Below are 26,222 nucleotides of genomic sequence, written 5' to 3'. Positions count from 1 at the left end.
AATGAATTATCAGTCGTTATCTAGCAGTCGATGAGGAAGGACCTTGTTATCAGATAACCCACTCGCTCGCCCGGTCCTGCGTGCCTAGCTACTAACCATTAGACATTTAGAACATTTGCAATTTATTTAACAAAACTTTATTTCGGACATGGCGGAAAAGTGTTATAAGTGCAACGTGGAGTGCGACAAGACTTCGTCCGACGTAATATCGTGCGTGGAGTGCAGTGACGTGTTGCACGTGCAGTGTGCGGGACTTGACCTGAAGAGGAAGACCCGTAATCGTCCGTTCAAGTGTGGCAAGTGTAATAAGGAGACAGCATCAATGTCAAGTGTAAGTGATACCGAAGAATCTACTGTTATTAAAGCAATTAACAGCCTACACACCAAATTTAGTGACACGCTTGATCAGAAACTTTTTGGTTTGGAAGGAAAAATTAATGACTCAATTAGTGGGAAACTTGACAAAATTAATGAACGTATAAATTCGTGGCAAGAAACAATTGCAGCATCGTTAGACGGCCTAAAATCAGAAAACGTCGTTCTGAAACAAGATTGTGATGTACTCAAAACACATTGCGACGACCTGTCTAAACAAGTAGACTCATTGACGGAGCAGCTACAAGACCTACAACAGTACAGCCGGATAGACAACCTGGAGATCGTCGGAGTGCCCTTGACCAAGAATGAAGATGTGTATTCCGTCCTAAAGGCAGTGGCTAACACCATTGGTACGCCCTGGAAGTATGAGGACATTTCAATAGCGCATCGGGTGCCTTCAAGTCGCCAGAGGCATCCTAACATTATTGTCAAATTTACCCGAAGAGTTTCCAAGACGACGTGGCTTCTTGCGGCTAAGGAAATTGACCTAACCGCCAAAATGTTGCATCAGAGCTTCCCCGACACACCAATATTTATCAACGAACATCTCACAGATGCCAAAGAAACTCTAAACTGCGCCAAAAAGCTTGTTAAGGAGAAGAAGCTAGCTTATGCATGGGTCAAAGAAGGCAAGATCTTGGTGAGGAAGACAGCGGATGGGAAACCAGCGCGTGCGAGGAGTCCGGAGGACGTCAAGGCGATAGCGGCTCAACCCACGGCTCAACCACAGCTCAGTCAACGGCTCAGCGAAGGTGGCAATCAGCGCGGCAACAACGGCTCCAACACCGACAAAGTTTCACCGTAAACACTACACAGTTATGTGTTAATTGTGCCCTCAACTAATAAGGTACACAGCTCAGTATTTTTATTTGTTTTTTACCATTTTATAATTTTGTTGTTTCACTGGTAGGTAAATTCTTTCAAATTAATTATATTCATTACTTCATGAGTTCATAAGTCACTTGAATGTAATTTATTTAATCAAGCTATAGATGCAAAACAATTTTTTGTCTGTAAATCGAATATTACGTTTTAAATTTCTAAATAAAAAAAAAAATTAGACCATAAACACTCTTTTTGATTAATGTTGTGCTTAATAACGTCCATTGAAAGAAAATGTTGATTTAGGTAACACAATTCAAGTGAAGATAAAATTACAAAACATTATACACAGTAAATTTGATATTAATGAACTCATATTTTTTCATAAAGTAAAACTCAATTTTTATCACCATAAACAAAATGTAATAATGACCACGACATTAATTATTATTATCATTATTATTTTTTTATTTTCTTTATTATCAGAATGTTGTAAGATTATAAGTTATTTTAATGTAGTAAAAGTATATAGGTCAAATGTCAACATCTCATTTTATATTATTAAAAAACCAAACAATATTGTTAACATTTTGTATGGAACTAACATGATGTAATTTGTAAATATTCTGGCGGAATAAATGCTATTTTGATTTTGATTATCACATCAACAACCATTTTATACAGTATTAGCATTAGGTGTTTTATGGGTATGTAATATGTTTATGCCATGTTGTATTAACCCTGGTTTTCATTTATCCCTGGTCTCCCCCTCCCCCATTACACTGGATAGTTGAGGTTCTACTACATCCGGTTAGTCCGGCCAGTGGTCCGGTCCCAAAGTGGCCGAATTAGAGGGAGTATACTGTAACTATAATGTGATGAAATTGCAAGTCATTTATGGTACATTCTAATACTTATAAATAATTCTCCTGCCGTTAAAACTACAACATTCCTGCAGTACTCAAAAATTTAACATAGCTACAATACATGTTCTGGGTGATGTACCCTGCATTGTTTCATGACTCCGTTAGCAATATTAAATCTGACAAGTGCCTAAGCAGTGGACAAGCTAAGAATTGCAAAAACCGTGATATTACAAAACAAGAATATATTTACCTGAACCCAGGAGATATCAGAATTCCTTTTTCTGGAGGTGGAGGTAGAGGATTTCTGGCTTTTGGAGTAACTACCACATGAGGTATTGAAGCCACTTCTTCGGCTGTATCCTTAAAAATAATTTATAGATGTTAACACATTAACCCCAGATACATGGAAAAAACTGAATAACCATATCATTATTTGTATCTTTGGAGTGATACCAATGCTAAAGTATTTCACAGGTAAGTCTCAATATAACAGACCTAAGGGAACAAGAATCAAAACAAACATTCATCCTATTAATATATGACGATAGCGGCCTATCCACAGCATTTGAGGACTACTAGCTTGGCTTGAATAACATAATCTTAATCTATTAAAAGTATTGAGAAAAACAAGGCAGCTGTATCCTGAATCAAGATGAAAGAATACAAAACATCTAGGAAGAACAGCCCAAATAAAGAAATATTAACACCCATACATAAATATTGGTTAGAAGGGTCAACTTAAATTGACTAGTAAGAATTTTTCATTGGGCTGCATCAATTTTTTATTTACTTGAATAACACTCCGTTACCTCAAAAATACTTTATGGAAGGACATAAAGACAGGGGTGTGTTTTATAACCAATCCATTCAGGAAATTTGGTAAAACTATAAAAATATGGTATCGGTATCGAGAATAATATTGTGTAGGTATCAGCATCGGAAATCGATAAATTCTAGTATCGGCACATCACTAATCAAAAGTATTACGTTCAAGGAACGTAATTTTAATTGTGTTGTGTTTTTTGACATGCTATTAAATAACTATTTAACACTAGATCTTTTGTTGTAAACTCTAGTAACACAGTTCTAATGAGTCTTGTAAATATGACAAATTTTAAATATATACAATTTCTATAAAGCAAAACTATCCATTGGCCTAAAGAATATTTGTTTAATGTTTAAACATCCACTATAGTCCTGGCCACCCTAACTTGAGGCAGCTCAAGGCTGCACGCCGTATATCTAGTGGGGCCTCGAGCTGTCTCAAGTTAGGCTGGCGAGGACTATAACCAAAAATACTAAACATGAATTACTTCAATACATCTGTCTTAAACTATCCCTTGTTAAGGTCGATTCACACATATTAGTCCAGTCACAGTTCCGTTACAGTCCAGTTACAGTTCAGTCTCAGTTGCATCAGCAATTTCTCAGTCGACTGTCCGTCATTTGGTTTCAGTCAGTCTTCCGTCTCTAATATTTACAGTAATTTACAGTCAAAAATTTTAAATTACAAACCTATATTCTATCAAATTATCATTGTCCATCTTGTTGATTGTTACAAACAGTACTCAAAATATAAACACAACCATTTAAATAACAATATCACTATTTTCTAACCTCAAACAGTTCCGTCAGTCGTCCGAACAATCCAAAAATATCGGTGAAAAGAAATCTGAAATTGACTGACGGACGCCTGCAGAGCTACTGACGGAACTGCATCGGGTGAGTGTAGATAGCGCTATATAAAATCCATTAAAGAATATTTTTGTTAACTGTGACGTGTCTGAAGTGACTGGACTGCAACGTGCCGTGACTGATGTGTGTGAATCGACCTTTAATCGGAAGAGGTTGGTTTATGACAGCAATACTTTCTATAGTAATTTACACATACAATTCAAGCCAATAAATTGCTGACGGAAATTTGGAGTTTATTTTGTAAGTTATTACCGGTACTCTGATTGATACCAATAAAAATTGTTAACATTATGTTTACATATTTTAAACATTCAATCAAAGGAATGTTAACACCATGACTACATAATTTTTTAAATCATTATATCATTTTAATAGGTTGCTAAACAAATACATATTCATTAATTTGTCATCCATACACAGAAACTAGTCCAAAAAATACTTTAAATGATATTGAAAAAATTCTTAATTCTAACAACTGTTTGCATATAGAATTTTATAGAAATTAAGAAACATTGCATGAAATTTCATTGCATCATGTGGACCATTAAGGCATTAAGTTACCCCCTTGGGCTAGCTATTTTCCCCCTTTACAAATATATCTGTGTACTAATTCTCTAAACCAAAACTTTGAACAATAATTTACAAAATATCACGAGTTTCATCTTAACAAAACACAAATTATTTTTGGTCTATAGCACAGCCACCTCTAATACAAGGCCGCGGCGAGTGAGAAGCGGCAACGTCGCATCGGTGTCTTGGCGTTCGGTCGTTTTACCATTATAGTGAATGGAGGAGTCGCGTACTCTACGTACATAATCGCGTTTCTACTACCTTTAATCATTAGTAATGACATTGAACTTCTTACTACTGCATGCCAGATAGATGTGATGTGCCTGGATGCAAGAATAATTACGATAGCTCAATTAAAAATGAATAATACATACAGTGTTCTAAGATTCTACTTGATCCGCCGCGTAAGCAACGATTGCTTTCTGCTATTCTTCGATCAAATTATACATTTTAAAAATATTCTCGTTTTTTTGTGAAACATTTTTCACGAATATGAGCTTAGATTAAATTTGTAAAAAAATTTAAGAATAAGACAATGATTCGTGTAAATATAGACGCGAGAAGCAAGTTTTAGGTAGTAATACCGTACTATTTCATTATTTATTTGTCTATCTTATTGATAAATGCTGTTGTTAAGTGATTAAAATAACTTAAATAAATACCACTTCAAAGAAATAAGCCGGTGTTTCTGTTAAGTAGGCCTAGTAAAAAAATATGCACTACACCATCTAACAATAAAAGCATCATAGTCTCCGAAACCAGTCTGAATGTTGATGTGAAAAAAAATTCTATTAATATTGTGGAAAGCCATATGGAGGCATAGCTTCTGAAATCGTTTACAAAATGGCAAACGTTTTTCTTAGTAATTATTCAAAGAAAATTATTTAGTCATTATGCCTTCAAAATGAAAACTTCAAATTTTGTTATCGCTAACTTATGATTTCCTCAGGTAGACTAAAACATAATATTCCTATTAAAAATTAATTTTATTTGAACAAATTGTTAGATGTTAGTCTCTACAAATCTCAAAGTCTCTACAAATATTGAAGTGGCAATAAGTTAGTCCGACTGTATAACCATTCTTGGTATAGCAGCTTTATTTTGTAAAATTTTAGCACAGTCTGTCTAGTAGTTTTTACTATGTTGAATAACACACATATATACAGACACCATGAGATTGTTATATAATAGTGTAGATTATCAAATTAACAAAGGAAATGTTTAAAGTCCATCTATTTCCATATTCATCGAACTTACAATACGATAAATGCAACCAAAAAAATTATTTTTTTTTATTTTTAGGTTTAGACATATTGTGGTATGTTGCAATTGTTCACTAAATAAACAACCTAGATTACAATTTTGTCTATTTTACCATACCTTAAAATCTACTAAAATATGTTATTACGTATTTAAATACTTTCATTCATTGATACAGAGCAGCAATACTCTCATTGATGTTCATAGCCTAGCGCGTGTGAAGACGGACGCAGAGGGGGTGTGATTGCGGCGTTGCCAGTTCGAACGTCGCGGCCTTGTATTAGAGGTGGCTGTGTCTATAGACATTTTGTCCCAAAACAACTGTTTATAAATAATATTCAATACAACTATCATGAACTAAATACGTTGTGTATACACAACTGAAAGAATGTTGATTATTATTGAAGTATACTACATTAAACAATGTTGTACAGGGTGTCTACCAGATATCTCAAATGGAATTCCCGACTTTTTCCCGACTTTTCATTACCATTTTTATATAAATCCCGACCAAACACTCGGTCCATTCTCCATGTTACTACACCTTTTTCCGTCTCGCGGTCACGGTACCTTCGTCAACATATGTTGTCACTTACGACCCAGCGAAATCACTGAAGATCGAAACGTATCACATGCCAAGAAAATCCCGTATTAAATGTAGGGGTGTGTGAAGCAGCAAAACATTTCAACTCAAAGCAACGATTCGATTTAAAAAAATGTTGATGTAACTCGGTTCGAAGCAACATGGATTTTTCTATTCATACTTCTCAGTGGAGTGAAATATCTGTTTTCAATCATACATTAGAAGAACCAGTATTTCTAGAAATATCAGTGAGCTTCTTGCCTATTTCATAATTTTTACTTGCAGCATCATGTTGTTAAGTATGTTACCTATTTTATTTTATTCATTTTATAAATAAAGATATGTTTGGGTGTAAACAAATAAAAACCTTTGTAAGATTTAAATACTGAATCTTTCAATTGGTTTACATTGATAAAATAAGAGGATAGAATCAGAACTACAAGGTATACATAACTTCTTGTATGGCGAAGCAATGTCTCAGTGTATGCCATGTACTTGGATGGCAATAACCTGTATGGCTAAGCAATGTCTCATTGTATGCCATGTACTTGGATGGCAATAACCTGTATGGTCAAGCAATGTCTCAGTGTATGCCATGTACTTGGATGGCAATAACCTGTATGGTCAAGCAATGTCTCAGTGTATGCCATGTACTTGGATGGCAATAACCTGTATGGCTAAGCAATGTCTCAGTGTATGCCATGTACTTGGATGGCAATAACCTGTATGGCTAAGCAATGTCTAAGTGTATATCATGTACTTGGATGGCAATAACCTGTATGGCTAAGCAATGTCTCAGTGTATGCCATGTACTTGGATGGCAATAACCTGTATGGCTAAGCAATGTCTCAGTACTCAGTGTATGCCATGTACTTGGATGGCAATAACCTGTATGGCTAAGCAATGTCTCAGTACTCAGTGTATGCCATGTACTTGGATGGCAATAACCTGTATGGCTAAGCAATGTATCAGTGTGTGCCATGTACTTGGATGGTAATAACTTGTATGGCTAAGCAATGTCTCATCTCAATGAATAGCTTATATAATTAATGTCAATCATTTGAATAATGTCAATAAGTTATATGGATACTGATAGTCAAAGTAACAGTATCAATGTAACAGTCAACTACGTATATGGATACTGATTCAATGACGTATAGACACTGATTCAAAAAGTTATTTGGATAATGATTCAATACCATATATAGATACTGATTCCATAACGTATGGATGCTGATTCAAAAACGTATATTATGGACCCTGAATGCCCATGATTCAAATCGTTATTTTGATCATCACTGAATCGAATTGGAATTCCGATGCATTTTCGTTTCATCCCCCACCCCTCAAATGTAATCCCGTCCCAATGATCAGAAATATAAGATCCAGAACATTTTTTTAAAGTTTTGGGACCCGTTCATCCCTAATTTTGAAAGGTTAGATTATTCCCGACTTTCGGCCGAAATTCATGACTTTTTCACGACTTTTCCCGACCTTTCAAAATCCCCGACTTTTTCCCGAATTTCCCGGAATTCCCGACTGGTAGACACCCTGTTGTAACAGCCAAATATCTAAAACGTAAGAAAGCTTAGAAAGCTGACTAGAGGAAAAGCTATAAAAAAGGTAAAGCTAGCTTACATTAAGAAATACAAAACTACAAAGAATCAAACTAGTCGAAGGTGAAAATTGGAAAAAGGAAAAGAATACTTTGGAAGGGACATTGGTTATTGATATTATTAAAGAACTGATTAAGTACAAAAATTAACTAAACAGGTCTTCCCCAGGAGTGTATCAGACAGTCAAGGTAGTATTAGTATTAAAACATAGTGATGTTACTTTTTAAAACAGGTATTGAGTAACATGGAAAATGAGAATTATTTTTGGCAGAAAATCGAGACAGTAACATAAAAACATTAAAAACAATAGTTGGGATAGACAAGACGGGATATTAAGTTTGTAATGGACTTTCATTTTCTCTCAAAATTTAGCAATGTTTTGACACATTTGGTTTTTATTTTTAATCTTGTGCAACATGATTCTAAAACGTTGTTAGTAAAGGAACTAAAATAAAAAAAATTATTTATAAAAAGACGATGGTTAAAAATACTAGAAAAATTACAAGAAAATCTAAATAAATTAGTTATATAACCATTTGATAGTAAGAAACAAAATAAGGATAAGCGATGGGTATATTTTAATTTAGAGAAAAGACAAAACTTGTATATCCTAACAGCTAACATATCTAACTGTAATCTGAGATGGCATCAATTTAGTGATGTACTGAGATCTTGAAATTGAGGCAATATCATAGTTTGGTTACTTAAGACAATCTTGGCAACACAACAATACACCCCGCGATCATGTTGATATAGCGGTTTAAATAGTTTTCCATGGCTGATGTAATATTCAGCCTATTTCCACAAGTTTGACAGTACTACTACCAAATCCTTCGCACATATAATTACTTGTCTGACTCTCCAGCACCTGACTCGATTATTTAGCAATCGTAAAAACAATTTCAGTCCCGATAATCCAGATATTGATGACATTTAATCCTGCAAGTACGTCAGGAATAAAGGTTTCCCGACAAATGACCCATATTGGTCTTGATAATACCAAAACGTAACCATTAACCCCTTCTGTTTTGGACTATGGCAAAAAAGAGCAAAACTTTCTCAATGCCACTAACGTCATAAAACCAAAGTGAAAACCTTTTAGTGCCACGAGAAAAACCCACAACGGCCAAATCAGTTCTTGATGAAACAAAAAATAAAGGACCTTGAGATGAAAAGGACATTAAAGGATTTGGATGTTAAAAGTCTACACATACCTCTGCTTCCAATTTGGCCTGTTGTGTCTCCAATTCAGATACTGTAGGATACGTATCCTTAAGCAAGAGAGCTTTCTAAAACCAAAATCATAGTTTACTTCACAGCCATTTTCTTGGGCTTTAGGATTAGAGGCTTCACTCTAAATCTTCACCTTTCACAATAAGTTTAGTTGGATTTAATTTACAAGGATATTAGTCAAGTATACAGTTTAAGGTGCCCTGCAGTGCAGGGTTTACCTCAAGGATCTATTTAAACTTACCATCAAACTAACAGATGAAATGAGATTATAGTATTAGTATCATAAATAAATAGGGGTCTGCGGTGCACCGAAAAAGTCGGTACGGTACGGTACAAGCTTAATTACCATCATCGGTTCGGTACAGCATTTTACACGGTACAAATTCGGTTCGGTACAGCCTATTATAATAATAAATTAAATTACTTTCAGTTACTATCGTAGTCAACGACAGCTGGTTCCGAGCACATAAAAGTCTTATCAGATGTATGTTTACGATCTTCATAATTTATTACTAGGGTGATGATGCAATAAAACCCCATTAGCAGTCCCAAGTCCATTAACATTTTATCACGACAATAATTGTTGTATTCAAGTACTTCCAAGAACTGTTGAGTTTTATCACTTTTATTTCTTTACGACTTCCCCCAATTCTATTTTATCATAAAAATAATAGTTTTATGATGACTGTTAAATGTTATCTCGAACTCAGTCAGTATTTTCGTGAATATTAAATTTGCCGCTGGCCATTGCCTACTGCCATAAAACTGTTTATGGCTACATATTAAACTTCTAATCTACAATCTTATTTTATAAGTTAAAATATTTGTTATAGATATTTTATCTTTCTATTGACGAAACCACAAGCATAGTTGTTGTTGTTGTTTGCATAATTTTTTTTCGTTATTCAAGCCTACGCCTACTGTCAGCCCAATGTCAAGTCACGCTTGTCAATGAATACACAAACTATATAGTTTGTGTATTCATTGCGCTTGTGCAATAGTTTGTTTACAAGCTTTCTCCAGACCACGGGGGAGGGGAGGCTCTGATAAGCCGTCTATTGTTCACCCCCAAGAAGGTCCGACCCTCATTAGTGCCGCTCGGCTGCACTCAGTGGGGAACCCAATACCACAAATCAATCTTTTAAATGAATACAAATATTTGGTAATAATTGTTTTATTAATATTCACCTTGAAATTTCAATAAATTTGGTGTAAAATTTGACAAAAATCGGCCATTTTGACCGATTATTAATACAGTACCAAATACCAATAAAGTAGTACATTCATTGTTAATTAAATAATAGGTAAAAATTAACCAATTTTCGTCAAGTTTTACCCCCCTGCTGTGCGCTATGTCACAAAAGCTGATAACGACATGGGTGATTAGTAACCATGGCAACTTGTTGAATGCGTATGAAGGGAAACCCAAGAAATAGAAGAACAAAGAGAAAGAATGACGTTGTTATCTTTATACCCTTTTTACAATTTCCGTTATTGTTATCTTTGTGTAAGATTTTATGATTTTGTTTTATAGGTTTATAAAATAATTCTTTTTAACCACGGGAATATCAATTTATAATTTATCAACGTGCTTCTCTTCTGAAACAGAAATACCGGATGCATAATAAAGGTCAATGACCTAAAATATCACGATTGTGCAATATTGTATTTTGATGTTGACAAAAGTTTGTATATATCCATGGTCCCTATAGTTTAAAGGCCTTTTCACACCGGCATACTGGACGTACTGTACGTTTGGTACGTTTTTTATTCAACAAATCGCTGCCCATGTTATCATATGAGCTCGTTCACACCGCACGTACAGAACGTACAGTACGTCCAGTACGTACGCGATGGTTTTGTGTGAATCGCTCAGAGAGCGATTTTTCTAAAACGTACGTGGCGTACATGGGCTCGCGCATGCGCAGTGAACACTTCAAAACCACGTGCTCAGCCAGTGTTACTTGTCTGACTGCAAACGAACAAGTGTACGTCTTGGAAGTTTCTGTGCGGTGTGAAAGGACCGCGTACAGTACGTCCAGTACGCCGGTGTGAAAAGGCCTTAATCATTTAATATGTACACAATCAATGCTAAATAATCGTGGTTAGTTCTAACTTTATCTTTCATTATTCAAAGTTTCTACACAGTAAGACAATCCAAAGTCAAACCGGGCAATGAATACCCAAAAAACAACTATCTTGTCCTGTGATTGCTGATTGGAATACCACTCGCCGGCCAGTCCTTTAGGTTTAGGGAAGTGGTGCAAGTCTATATATAGCTTCAAGGTCTTACCCACCCCTTCCCCCTCCGGTCCTACTTAACTCACTACCCGCGCTCCTTTCGAGGTCATTGCCCAACCCCTCCCACCCTTCTATTGTGTTGCCTCAGCTCCAAAACTAGTTATAAGCTTATAACTAGTTTTGGAGCTGATAAAAAAAAGATGCTCTTTGCCATTACTTCATCATATCCTCCAGTTGTTCATTGTTCTCTGCTGTGAACAGCTGGCAACTACACTGTCTTTGTACTGAATGCTTTTATATGTTTTAAAAATCTAAAAAACAGCTAGACATTGTGTTGGTTGGAAATAATTTACCAGTTGTGTGAAATTATCTTGCCAATAAATTTTCAAACATGTTTATTCCTAAAATCTATTACCCTATTTTTAAAACCACTTTTATCATGGCTATTCAAAGTATCTCAGAGTAAAATAGGTAAAGCCTTTATCTTAACTGTGATTTTTCTTGACACAATCCTCGTAGTAGTAAAAGGTTTTGTTTTAATAATGTGTGGTACAGTAATTGTTGTTAGAATACCAGGAAAGTAGGATACTATCAATTTTCATAGTAATGTCAATGTATTAAAGTTAAAAATAATGGTTTAAATACACTTCTGAGCAGAAAACCGCAAAAATACGGGTAGCCGCGTACCGTACCGATTTTGTACCGAGAACTGAGGTACAAAATATTGTACCGTACCGAACCGTACCGACCTTAAATTTTCTGTACCGCAGACCCCTATATTATAAATAAATACTAATCTAATATATAATATTCTGGTTCAATTTGGTTTGATTCACTGTCTATATCCAGCCTGTTTACTCATATTTTCAATTTGGTGGACAATTAAATATTTTTTGAGACTGCATATTCTGAGACTAGGACCTACAATCCATTTATATGTCTACATTAAACATCTCCAAGACAAATCGCTATCTTTTTCACCTAAGAGGTTAAAACTGTGAGGTAAAAATAGCAGTGATAGCAAAATAATGTTTAAGGAGATTGTTAGACGGTACTAGGATATTGTTAGTTGACACAGCATTGGATACGCTCACAACAAAAATTAAAAACTGACCACAAGTAAAGATTGAAGCACAGTTAAAACATTTGAATATAATGAAAGATCATATCATATAAAGCAACATTCAGTATTAGTCACAATCACATAGTTAGTTCTCAATATACATTTTGTATTTTGCACTTCACAATTCACATTCATTCAGATTCTATGACTAGCCAGACATTACCAATGTTTCTCAAGCTTAATTCTAATTGAATGTTGTTTACTGGCTATTCCACTGGTATAAGAACTTACCCTTAACATCTGTTTCTGTATTTTTTGTTGTCGCTTTAATTCCTTCTCCTTCTTTCTCTTTTCCTTTTCCATCCTCCTCAGTGCTGAATCTACAAAAAGCAAGTCTTATGAACAATATTCTAATAAAAGTACATTTTTTAAACATACTACAATGTCTGAGAACTGCTGCTGTGTAGTACAACATTTCAATGGCAATATAGTATACCAATATCTAATAGTCTTACAGAACAAAAACAAAAAAACAAAAAATTAAACAATTAAAGAAACGTGTCAATTTGTTATGCTCGTCACCTTTTGTTTCCCATTTCCCAAGATTTCATAAGCTTTAAGTGCATTTGCAGGATATCAATACTATGGACCTGGAAAAAAATTGAAAGAAACTGCTATATGCAGTACTGTATTTGTCACGGTTAACCTGGCGGTTCGGATAATCGGATTTTGGATAATCACATTTAGCGTCTTCAGGCGTTCTTTGCAAAATCTGTAGCAATAATCATACAGTACAGTAGCCGACTGTATTACGATGAGTTTTAACTTTTTTTAGACGCTCCCGTTGGTATTAGCATTGACTATTAGATAGGGGTGTGCGATGCAGCATATTTTTTTTCGATTTGATGCATCGATGCGATTCAAAGAGTTTCGATTCGAATCAATGCGATTTGATTCGATGCAGCACGGCATGATTTTCTTTATGACCTGTATTAAATAAAATAGAGTTTATTTTATGATGTAGTATTGTTACTTAATTTTCACATTTATATTTGTTGGCTTTCAATACTTCTGGTTCATTCTTAAATCAGCACGAACCAAAAAAGTTGATAATCAGTGTTTACTGTCTATTTGATACATTATTGCATGCTCAGGGTGTCTACCAGATTTCTCAAATGGAATTCCCGACTTTTTCCCGACTTTTCATTACCATTTTTATATAAATCCCGACCAAAAACTCGGTCCATTCTCCATGTTACTACACCTTTTTCCGTCTCGCGGTCACGGTACCTTCGTCAACATATGTTGTCACTTATGATCCAGCGAAATCACTAACGATCGAAACGTATCACATGCCAAGAAAATCCCGTATTAAATGTAGGGGTGTGTGAAGCAGCAAAACATTTCAACTCAAAGCAACGATTCGATTTAAAAAAATGTTGATGTAACTCGATTCGAAGCAACATGGAATTTTTCTATTCATACTTCTCAGTGGAGTGAAATATCTGTTTTCCATCATACATTGGAAGAACCAGTATTTCTGGAAATATCAGTGAGCTTCTTGCCTATTTCATAATTTTTACTTGCAGCATCATGTTGTTAAGTATGTTACCTATTTTATTTTATTCATTTTATAAATAAAGATATGTTTGGGTGTAAACAAATAAAAACCTTTGTAAGATTTAAATACTGAATCTTTCAATTGGTTTACATTGATAAAATAAGAGGATAGAATCAGAACTACAAGGTATACATAACTTCTTGTATGGCGAAGCAATGTCTCAGTGTATGCCATGTACTTGGATGGCAATAACCTGTATGGTCAAGCAATGTCTCAGTGTATGCCATGTACTTGGATGGCAATAACCTGTATGGTAAAGCAATGTCTCAGTGTATGCCATGTACTTGGATGGTAATAACTTGTATGGCTAAGCAATGTCTCAGTGTATGCCATGTACTTGGATGGTAATAACTTGTATGGCTAAGCAATGTCTCAGTGTATGCCATGTACTTGGATGGCAATAACCTGTATGGCTAAGCAATGTCTCAGTGTATTCCATGTACTTGGATGGTAATAACCTGTATGGCTAAGCAATGTCTCAGTGTATGCCATGTACTTGGATGGCAATAACCTGTATGGTCAAGCAATGTGTCAGTGTATGCCATGTACTTGGATGGCAATAACCTGTATGGTGAAGCAATGTCTCAGTGTATGCCATGTACTTGGATGGCAATAACCTGTATGGCTAAGCAATGTCTCGGTTTATGCCATGTACTTGGATGGCAATAACCTGTATGGCTAAGCAATGTCTCAGTGTATGCCATGTACTTGGATGGCAATAACCTGTATGGCTAAGCAATGTCTCAGTGTATGCCATGTACTTGGATGGCAATAACCTGTATGGTCAAGCAATGTCTCAGTGTATGCCATGTACTTGGATGGCAATAACCTGTATGGTGAAGCAATGTCTCAGTGTATGCCATGTACTTGGATGGCAATAACCTGTATGGCTAAGCAATGTCTCAGTGTATGCCATGTACTTGGATGGCAATAACCTGTATGGCTAAGCAATGTCTCAGTGTATGCCATGTACTTGGATGGCAATAACCTGTATGGCTAAGCAATGTCTCAGTGTATGCCATGTACTTGGATGGCAATAACCTGTATGGCTAAGCAATGTCTCAGTGTATGCCATGTACTTGGATGGCAATAACCTGTATGGCTAAGCAATGTCTCATCTCAATGAATAGCTTATATAATTAATGTCAATCATTTGAATAATGTCAATAAGTTATATGGATACTGATAGTCAAAGTAACAGTATCAATGTAACAGTCAACTACGTATATGGATACTGATTCAATGACATATAGACACTGATTCAAAAAGTTATTTGGATAATGATTCAATAACGTATATGGATACTGATTCAATACCGTATATAGATACTGATTCCATAAGGTATGGATGCTGATTCAAAAACGTAAATTATGGACACTGAATGCCCATGATTCAAATCGTTATTTTGATCATCACTGAATCGAATTGGAAATTCCATGCATTTTCGTTTCATCCCCCACCCCTCAAATGTAATCCCGTCCCAATGATCAGGAATATAAGATCCAGAACATTTTTTTAAAGTTTTGGGACCCGTTCATCCCTAATTTTGAAAGGTTAGATTATTCCCGACTTTCGGCCAAAATTCATGACTTTTTCACGACTTTTCCCGACCTTTCAAAATCCCCGACTTTTTCCCGAATTTCCCGGAATTCCCGACTGGTAGACACCCTGATGCTATGAATAAATAGATCTGAAATTAAAAATAAAGATTGAGATTAATAAAAGTGCGTGTAAACTAAAAAGTTCAAAGAGATCAGTGAGGCCTACCAAAAAGATAATAGTTATTAATTAGAACTTAAATAATATATAATGTCATTTTCTCACTATTTATATCTTCAACATTTGTTAAACTATGAAAATAAGTCACTAAGTCTAGCTGAAAACACATTAATAAATTACAATATCTTTTCAATACAGAATAATAAAACAAACCACATTTTACAAACATTTTATTTCTTAACTTTTTCCCTTGTACAGGGTGAGGAGGCCAACACTTTTTTAATGACTATCAACAAAAATGAGGTATCAATTATAATTTCACGTAAGCCGCTGATGAGTGAGCTGTGAAGAGCAGACGACAGAATTACGTCACTACAGCAACTCAACTCTACTGCGATTGCGAACTGCGGGTGTTTAGTGTGAAGTGAAGCACCCCCTCCCCTGTCTAACGGGACAAGGGGTATGAAAAGAGAAAGTTTGTCAGAATGGCAGACTTGCCCTTTGTAAAGTCTGGTTCACATGCCCTCCCTCACCCTCAGTCGCTTGCATAATTCTGCAGTGTTAATTTTCAAATGTTTGAATTCAATGACTAAAGCATAGATCTGATAAACTTTACTCTAATTTATAAATCGGCTTATCAGTATTTTATCAGCCATTTGTCAGTTTTTTTTTTCTTTACTTTTATATGTAAAGATATCTTTTAATTTAGCCTTCAAGAAAAGAAAGATTATGTTTTGTTTGGGACTTAAATCTCCTTGATAAAAGAGAAAAGACTGCACGTTTGATACAATTAATTTCAATAAGTTAATGTGCAACTATGCGACAATGTTTTCTAAAAAAAATAACAGCCTACAGTGTAAAAGAATCGTCTGCACTGTGCAGCAAAATATGTTTCTTCGGGTGCTTTTAACAAACATTCCATTGTTTTAATTAGTAACAAATGTGTTTATGTTTCTGATGATACCAAGAACAAGGCTGGGCAGAGTGGATTCACTGTGAACCAGCCGGGTACGACACGTAACTACAACCATAGATAAAACATAGCCTACTCCCTTGTGTTGGTTAGTCTATGCTACAACGATCGATTGGAACAATTGATGTTTTGAGCCAAAATATTCATATTGATATATAACCGGAAAAATTGATGTTTTATTAAAATATTATATAAAGCCATGTGTCAAGATTTAGTTAACTGACATGATTGAACGTCAAATCTAGGTCTTTGTAAGACAAGAGAAAATCACACCGTTTTAAACTTTAACCTAATTTTATACTCTTTGTCTTTATAAACAAACGCGCCCTACATAACGGTTCTTGATATTTATCAATGTATCTTACCTAAACCCTTCCCACAATAATAGACTCACACCCAAATAACGACATCAAAGCAATCGTCACTTGCTCCATTGAAACACGAACGTCAATTGGCTGACATGACAGTGCAGCGTGGCCTCTCGACCAATGAGAACTCTTGTTACACACTTTGATTTATCTTAGATAGTCAACATTTACCATTCATTATAATATTACAAAATCGACATGGACTATGCGTATGGTGTTTTTCAATCAATACTTATGTTATAGTAGCACTTAAAACTTCACTTAAACTTTTAAACTAGGTAGATAGTACAGATATAATATGGATCTACTTTTTGGTGCCATAGGCAAGTGCAAGCCTAACCCTCTGACTTTGAGGATGTTGTAATTGAATCGAATTTTTCTAATGATTCGTAATGCAGGGATGAAACTGAACATTTAGACAAGTTTAGGTTATTTATTTTGTTCTAAAAATAAAAATAATACATTTAAAGGTCTGACTTATTGATACAGACATTTTTACTATAATTTCGTGTTGGCAGGACACACACGCGCCGGTTGTCTGAGACTGAATTCTGACTGTCTGACATCTTGAAATGTAAATTGTATTTATTGTGTTGTGCAATATCATCTGCCTGAAGAGAGAACAGCTGAAGCTAAACTTTAGCTGTTTTGGTGTTTAGTGTTCTAAGTTGGTTACTAAAGTTGTTAGTGTGATTACAAAACTAATAGATATCAAATAAATAAATGTTAAAATAAAATATCTATCCATCCCTGTCGGGTGTCGGTATCGGCGGAATCGGGTGAAATCGACGTTTGGCAATCGATTCATGATACCGATATTCCTAGTATCGGCAATGTCCGAGTATCGGTGGTAGCGATAATTGACACTTCCCTATCTAAAACTCATTTTGGAGTCCTAAATTGGTTTTTAATATGCATCGGGACGTAATCGTTGCATCGGGACTTAATCGTTGCATCGGGACTTAACCGATGCATCGGTCTTTTTCGATGCATCAAGGCCAAATCGATGCATCGTGATTTCGATGCATGCTGAATCGAATCTCAATTCGATGCATGCTGAATCGAATCTCAATTCGATGCATCAAATCGAATTGAAATTTTGATGCATCGCACACACCTACTACTAGATACTGAAGTAGACATCCCATTTATATGAACCAGCTGTAGCCAATTAAAAAAAAGAACGTAGTTGTGTGAGCCAGTCACAGAATGCGCTAGTGATTAAAACTCTATTTTTGACCTTATTTTTTTATTGCTGGCCAAGTTGATGGGTCCTAATAGTTGCTATAGCTCAATAAGTCATTCCATTAGTTTGAATTGTTAAAAAATATTGTGTATTCGACAGAAATCAGTAATTTAGATCAGCACAATCTGTCGGTGGCTTACATCAACTACGATGATTTTGGTTTAAAAACTGGCTACACAAATTTAACCCATTCCCGCCTAAAGACGGGCGGCGCCCGTCCTAGCGCGCCAGGTTACGAAAGACTAAAGACGGGCAGCGCCCGTCCTCACGCATAATGCATTATTATATTTTGTTCTCATGATTAAAAACGATCAATAACCATCCACTATGTTTTATTCACTACTATACTTTGTTTTTATACTCTATGCGTTGTCTGCTGGTAGCCTGTAATGTTTTTTTTGTTGTATTATTGATTTGTTGTCATGACGTTGTATTCTAACCTTAGTTGTGCAACAGCGGTTCGTTTTGTTGTTGCTATGGCGTTTCGTCGCGATGATTTATTCTTACAAAGTGATCGTTTTGCTCAGTTTGTTGATGATATTTTAGCGGAAAGTGGTTGTGAAGTGAGTGGTGATGAAGAGGACGAACGAATTATCAGTGATGAAGACGTAAGTGTTCCAAGTGTGTCTAGTCTACCAAGTTGTAGTTCGGCTAACCTAGCAACCTTGAATCCTACTCTTGATGAATATGACGTTGATTTACCGAATGTTGAAGAAAGTGACAATGTAAATATTGAAAATAATGTAAATATTCCAAATAATGTAAATATTGAAAATCGAGCTCTGAATCCTGGTCGTAATAGGCGTAGACCTAGGCGTGAACCTATTCGCAGACGTAACCGTGTGAACCGTAATGAACCCGTTCGTAGGCCTAGGCCTCGAAAACGCATAACAAAACCAAAGCCCTGGGACTGGTTTGAGGGTGAAAATGAGGTAGAAAATATTCCTTTTACCGGGAAACACGGGATAAATCCTGTTATATCTAGACAACTGACAGACAAGAGCAATGAACTGGATGTGCTAGATCAGTTTTTGGGAAATAATTTTTGGGAACAGGTATGTGACGAAACAAACAGGAATGCTCACAAATACCTAGATGAGGGCATGCCTAATGTGAAATGGGTAGATTTGACCATTGATGAACTAAAAGCCTATTTTGCTTTAGTGGTACTCATGGCACAAAATGTGAAAGCTAATATCCATGACAACTGGTCGACGAGAAGGGTTTTGCATCAACCTATTTTTGGCGAAACGATGTCACGAGACCGATTCAAAACTATCTCTCGTTTTTTGCATTTCTCATCTTCTGTGGACCCTAATGACAAACTAAGAAAAATTAGGCCTATTATTGAGAAGTTGATTGCATCCTATAAGAAAGTATTTACTCCTCAGAAAGAAATTTGTGTTGATGAAAGCCTAATAAAATTTCGAGGCAGACTGAGCTATATACAGTTCAACCCATCAAAACGAGCCAGGTTTGGTATAAAGATATACAAGTTGAATGACTCTAAAACTGGCTATTGTTACGACTTCAAAATTTATACTGGCAAAGAGACAGATATACAGCCCCAAGAAGAAAATGAGGAGAATGTAGATGATCCTGAAAATGGAGAAAATCTTGAGGTTGGCGAAAATCTGACAGAAAATGCTGCAACCCCGGAGAAATCTTTTTTACTTAGTGAAAAAATTGTATTAGAAATTTGTACAGATCTGTTGGATGAAGGCCGGGTTTTATACTTAGACAACTGGTATAGTTCACCTAAACTCTTTTTAGAGCTTTTGAACAGGCATACGTACGCTGTAGGAGTTGTGAGGTCTGATAGAACAAACTTTCCAAAAGAAATAAAAAACAGACAGCTCCAATTAGGTGAACTTACCTTTTTGCACACTAAGAAAATCTTAGCCCTAAAGTGGAAGGACAGAAAGGATGTAGCCATGCTATCAACCATCCATACCCGACCGGAATATGAGGAAGTCATTCCACAACGAGAGAGAAGACGTCCAAATCCTCAACCACAACTCAAACCAAATGTTGTGATAAACTACAATAACAATATGAACGGTGTGGACAAACAAGACCAACGACTCTCATGCTTCCCGGTGATGCGCAAGTGCATGAAAGGGTACAAGAAATTGTTTTTTTATCTTTTCGATGTTACATTGAACAATGCCCGAGTGATTCATGAGATTGTAACAAAGAAAAAGTCTATGTCAAAATTTAGGATAAATTTGGCTGAACAGATTTTGGAAAGTGTCAATCTAACTAACAGACCAGTAGGAGGAAGGCCATTGGTTGCAGCTGAATCACCACTGCGGTTACAGGCCAGGCATTGGGGTCATTTTATAAGGAAGATTTTGCCCACTTCTAAGCAAAGGCCTTCAAGGAAGTGTAGAGTGTGTAGTGCTCAAGGCAGGAGAAGGGAAACCGTTTACGAGTGCAGGAAGTGCCTTGTGCCTCTGCACTTAGAAACATGTTTCGAGGTGTTTCACACCCAAACAAACTTTTGAAACCCAGAAAAAAGTTGTAAATAGAGTGTAAATAGTGTGTAAATAGTGTAAAACTGTATATAATATTGTGGCAGAGAGGTCTGGAGCTCACAAATAAGCAAAAAAAGTAAGTGATCAATCTTATATTTATTATATTAGGCTATAAGGTTTTCTTGAGTATTCGAGTATGAAATAAGACGAATCACGTTTTTGGTTATAATATGCTTGGTAATTGTCCGGTGGTAAGAATAATTATAATATAATCATATTGAGAATGAAAACCCCAACACTTTGAGTACCCACAAAGATATTTGGAACGAAACTTGTTTTCCTTGAAATTTCCTAAAATTTCCCTGAAATTCCGGGGAATTTCCCTAAAATTCCGGGAAATTTCCCTGAAATTCCCTAAAATTTCCCTGACAACTAATTTTACCCATTTTATAGTTAAAAATTAATATAATCATGCTAAGAATATAATTTACCATTTATTTCAATACTCACAACACCATAACTTAGTACACATGCAATTTTTGTGAAAAGCTTCTATTAGGCCTATTCAGGCCTATTTTGTTGTTTGCAGAGTTTTACAAAAATAGCTATAAAATGAAGGATTTTATATATAAACAAACCAAATAAAGTTTTTTATGTAAGGAATTGAATACTATTTATGAATTTGGCCAAGAAATTGATTGAAAAAAAAATTAAAAATACTTTTTTTAGGTATGCTTTCATAAAATATATTTTTTTATAAATATATATAAAATCCATATATATTTTTAAAATTGCGATAAAATTTTTTTGATTGGAAATTAGTGTCACATAAAAGGAAATTTTATGGAGATCAATTTAAACACAAGTGTTAGCCATTTATTTCATAAATTACAATTTTTATGGATTTTTTACTAAAACACTGCCCATTGGCCCATTTTAACTCAGTTCTAACTGCATGCTACTAGACAAATAACTCAGTCAGGAATGGGTTAACATGGGGGTGGAATGTCTAGTTGTATTAATAGTCAAAGGTATTAGCTAACGTGTGTTTTGACGAAACCGCTCGCAATAATGGCAAAATTTACGAATATTTGCTCGACTCTCGATAGTCCAGATTTTTCGTAATCCGGACATCCGCCACATTAGTCTGGATGAGCGAGAGTCTACTGTGTAAGTAAAAATGAAAAATACAAATAAGCTGATTAATGAACAAGTAAATTTCTACTCCAGTTTTACTTATAGAAATGTATTGGCCGGTAGCCAATAGGATATAAGTAGGGACACAATTCAAGATTCTTTTCATTTTGTTGCCTATTTGAAATTGATCACCGCTTACCATTTTTTATGTATATTTACCTTCCTGTGGGTAACAGTAAAAGCGTAAATTTAAGTTCTAAGTATTATTAGATGTATTTTACATTTACTTAAAATAAACAATAAACAAAATTTTAATAACTGATTGTTTAAATTTGTGAAATGATATTTTAAATTTCTGGGGTCTTAACACAAAAAGTACAGTGGTCCAGGACCCTAGGTTTTACCATGGATAATTGCTACTTCAACCACCAAGAAATTTGCTAAAGTGAATATTCTGTAAACTTACCATCCACTTTAATGTTCTTCTTCGCCACAGGAAGTGGTAGCAGAAGTGGGCTGGTTACTGGAGCTACAGCAGGGGCTGGTGGTGGTGGCGGAGAGGGGGATACAGGAGGAAGGGGCAGTGATAGGGGACCAACTGGTGTACTTGGGGTATTGGGAACCACCTGTAACACGTTGCCAACTTGTAGTACTGTAGGTTTGCTTGGACTTTGAGCAACCTAAAACAAAAGACACGTTTAGTACCGGCATTTATACTATTTAGAATTTAATCTAGTTCAAACTGAAAATAAAGGTTCAATGGTAAAATCTTAAGTTAGTGATGAAAGTTGTAGACGGCTCTTTTCAAGCATTGTAAAATACGCAAGCAAATACAGTACGTTGCTGGGTGTTATACCCTTCTAAATATGTCTTAAATCTATATTGAAACAAAATGGCACTTAAAATCAGGTTGTCTTAAAATCACACTTAATTTCCAGTTTTCCCAAAATTTCCTGTCTGTAAACCTTGCTTTATATTTTATAAAATGCTATATAACTAGTATTACATTTATTATGACAGTTTAAAATTATTTTACTTAATCTTCTCCACCCAACAACCTACATTGGGTGTACTTGTGTTAATGATAAAGATGTTCTGTTCAATCAAAATTGTGGCTTTTCCATTTTGAAGTGCTACATTTTTATATGATTCAAATTATTTGACAGTGTAAATTGTAAGCCTATTACATTATTGTTCACAGATAAAGGAACAATATTCAAATTTCTGCCACCTTTTACATTTTGAAATATCAACATTTATTAGCAATACTGAAATAATCTAAATGGAATAAAGAAGACAAAATACTACGATACCTTAGACTGTAGGACAGTTGGAAAGCCAGGAGGAGGATGGTGCAGAAGTAAAGATAGGAGTGGTGGTAGTGGAGAAGGAGGTGATAGGTTGCAATAGGGGCGAGAGACTTGGCTTTTGGACTTACGTTGAACCCCACTTTGAGGGGTTTTAAACTGAAACTTGTAAAGATAAATGTATTGTAATGAAATATGTAAAGATTCCCCATGTACATAGAATACAGAAGACCTTGCTTAAAGTATGAAGATTAGCAGCCAAAAATTTAACACCTATTATAAAAATAATAATTGTATATAACACGTTATGTAACTTTATTCGTCTTCAGTCATATAAACACTGTAGTAGGCTAGAGATTACTAGTTTCAAGTTATAAGACCCATCTTATTTCCAACATCAAATTAGTCCATGAAACTCGACAGTTGTCTTCATCAATAAATAAACGCAAGTCCACAAATAAAGTTTACCAAAAACGTTTTAATAAACAGTAGGCTGGCCACATTAAGTTACAAGATGTTGCAGGCTGCACGGCAGAACGCAGCCTGCGTCGGATTATCCCACGTGTGTTTACTTATTGATGAAGACTTAGGATTTAATGGACTAATTTGATGTTGAATTTGAGAATGGGTCTCATGACCTGAAAACTAGTGATCCCCAAACTACTACAGTATTTATAAGATTGAAGACGGACAAAGGTATGTAACCTAGTATAGGTATATTCTTACAATGAGACTTGGTGGCAAGAATGTTTAAACAATAATTAAACATGATAAACGGGATATGGAAGATAAAGGTGATACCTCAGAGTGTAGAAAAGCCAGAGGGCCAGGAGGAGGTTTAGAAACAAACTGGTTGCGATCGGAGCAGAGGACATGGCTTCTGGACTTGCGCAGTGTTAGTGGAGACAAAGGAGGAGGTGGAGGTAAAGGTGGTGGTATTGTTGGTGGAGGTAAAGGTGGTGGTATTGTTGGTGGAGGTAAAGGTGGTGGTGTTGTTGGTGGAGGTAAAGGTGGTGGTGTTGTTAGTGGAGAGAAAGGAGGAAGTGGTGGTGTTGTTAGTGGAGAGGATGGAGGAGGTAAAGGTGGTGGTGTTGTTAGTGGAGAGTAAGGAGGAGGAGGTGGTGGTGTTGTTAGTGGAAAGTAATGAGGAGGTAAAGGTGGTGGTGTTGTTAGTGGAGAGTAAGGAGGAGGAGGAGGGGAAGGTGGTGGTGTTGTTAGTTGAAAGTAAGGAGGAGGTGGTGGTGTTGTTAGTGGAGAGTAAGGAAGAGGTAAATGTGGTGGTTTTGTTAGTGGAGAGGAAGGAGGAGGTAATGGTAGGGTTGTTTGTGGAGAGAAAGGAGGTGGTGGTGGTGGTGTTGTTAGTAGAGAGTAAGGAGGAGGTAAAGGAGGTGGTGTTGATGGTGAGGAGGAAGAAGCTGGTAGATTGCAATTGGAGCGGGAAGAACAGCTTCTGGACGTAGGTCGAACAGGACAGTGAGGAATTTTAAACTAAAAATTGTAAAAAAACAAAATTACAAAAAAAAAACACATACCATATACAATGTTAAAAATATAGAAGTTTAAGCAGCAACAATCGCGTAAAGATAGTGTTAACGAGACGAGTAGAAAAGCTGAGTGCCTTAAAAACTTCTACGAGTGTCGTTAAGACTATTTAAACACGAATTGTGTCTCATTCAATTAGGACCAATAAGGACACTACTTTACCAACGACAGTTGTTTTATTACTAACAATCAATATTCATAACTAAGAGAGGTAATGTTTTAGTTTATAACCTCTCATGCATCTGACAGTGATGCAATGAATCATTGTACCAAACACTGATTGCACATATCATTAACAATTAAATTGTTCTCAACAGCTGATTAGTTGAAGTCCAAAGAATTACAATTTTACTTCTTTTCCCTAAATCCTAGAACCTCATTGGTCTGTTAACTCAAGTTGTTAAGTACTAACAATCCTGTTAAGTGAATATTTTCAATTCTAAGAACTGAACTGAAACGGCTAGTTAAAAAACGGACGTAGGTTAAAAATATAAAGATACATGTTTTAATCTTGCATTTTTATTGGCAGCATAATCTGGTTTTCCTGGTCATGGCTCTGGTCGCCAAGTTCACCTTTTTACCAGGGTTCTGCAGGATGGATCGTTACAACAGTTGGCCTGGGGGATCGATTGGTTCTGTCCAAAAAGATTATCAGGAAAAGCTCGGATGTAGTGGAGCCCAGCTGAGCGTATATTTCTGCGATTGCAGAAAATATTTGCAAAGATGTGTAATAGAAAATTAGCTATTTCATTGCGGCCACATTTGGTGTTCACTTTTTTCCCACAATCATGCAGTGGTGTAGCGACCGTGGAGCTCTGGGGGCGGCACTTATTGGAAAAATAAAACTTTTGTTGCTTATATATAATTACAGGTATATATAATTTAAAACTAATATTATAAATTATAATAAACTATACATTTCTGTCTTCAGTTGTAATTTGTATATTGTTTGTAATTCGTCAGCATCGCCCAGTCCACAGACATGGGCTGCATGTGCGTCAACTATAAATGTGGTGTATCGTCTGCTGGGGTTTCACTCGTCCTATGAGTCAGGCCCATTTTTGACCCGGTCAGCACCCTAGGCACAACTAATTAAATAGTAGCGCCCATTTGAAATAAATATAACAGGGTGTCCACCGACCGGGAAATCCGGAAATTATGTGCGAGTTTTTTTAAACCAGGAATTATGAGTGAATTTTGTGTTTCTACCTGGAATTTTCAATTTACCACGATCGCGCATGACAACAGTGATGTTTCTGTGACGGCGTGAGATGATAATATGTATACACATCAGAATTTTGACCCGATCATAGAAGACAATGATAATGTCCACACAACCATGGGAAACAGTCAGAATTTTGCCGCGATTGAGGACGACAATGATGATCTACACACGACTGAGAGATACGGTTAACATTTTTCCACAATCGCGGGAGAAGATTACTGTCTACAGGACCTTAGGAGACGATATAAAGATGTATTCACGGCCGAGAGGGATTATCAGA

General features: G+C 35.8%; 1 protein-coding gene across 3 annotated transcripts in view; it reads right to left on the bottom strand.

Moving 5' to 3' along the window:
* LOC128998666 (uncharacterized) overlaps positions 1-26,222 on the bottom strand; it is a 102,078-nt gene that overhangs the window by 14,924 nt on the left and 60,932 nt on the right. For 2 of the 3 annotated variants that reach the window (XM_054424892.1, XM_054424893.1), the window contains exons 10-13: positions 22,335-22,548; positions 12,619-12,707; positions 9,005-9,079; positions 2,317-2,426 (exon numbers count right to left, since the gene is read on the bottom strand). In XM_054424892.1, the coding sequence (XP_054280867.1) occupies positions 2,317-2,426; positions 9,005-9,079; positions 12,619-12,707; positions 22,335-22,548 (488 nt within the window). The remainder of the gene's footprint in view (positions 1-2,316; positions 2,427-9,004; positions 9,080-12,618; positions 12,708-22,334; positions 22,549-26,222) is intronic. The other variant, XM_054424894.1, reaches the window with a different exon arrangement.

The sequence above is a fragment of the Macrosteles quadrilineatus genome, unplaced genomic scaffold, assembly GCF_028750875.1.
Source record: "Macrosteles quadrilineatus isolate MER2022 unplaced genomic scaffold, UCM_ALF_1.0 Scaffold_7__1_contigs__length_78375512, whole genome shotgun sequence".
In the NCBI taxonomy this organism is placed as follows: domain Eukaryota; kingdom Metazoa; phylum Arthropoda; class Insecta; order Hemiptera; family Cicadellidae; genus Macrosteles; species Macrosteles quadrilineatus.
Note: the sequence above shows the minus strand (reverse complement) of the source record. Positions and strands in the feature narration are given on the sequence as shown.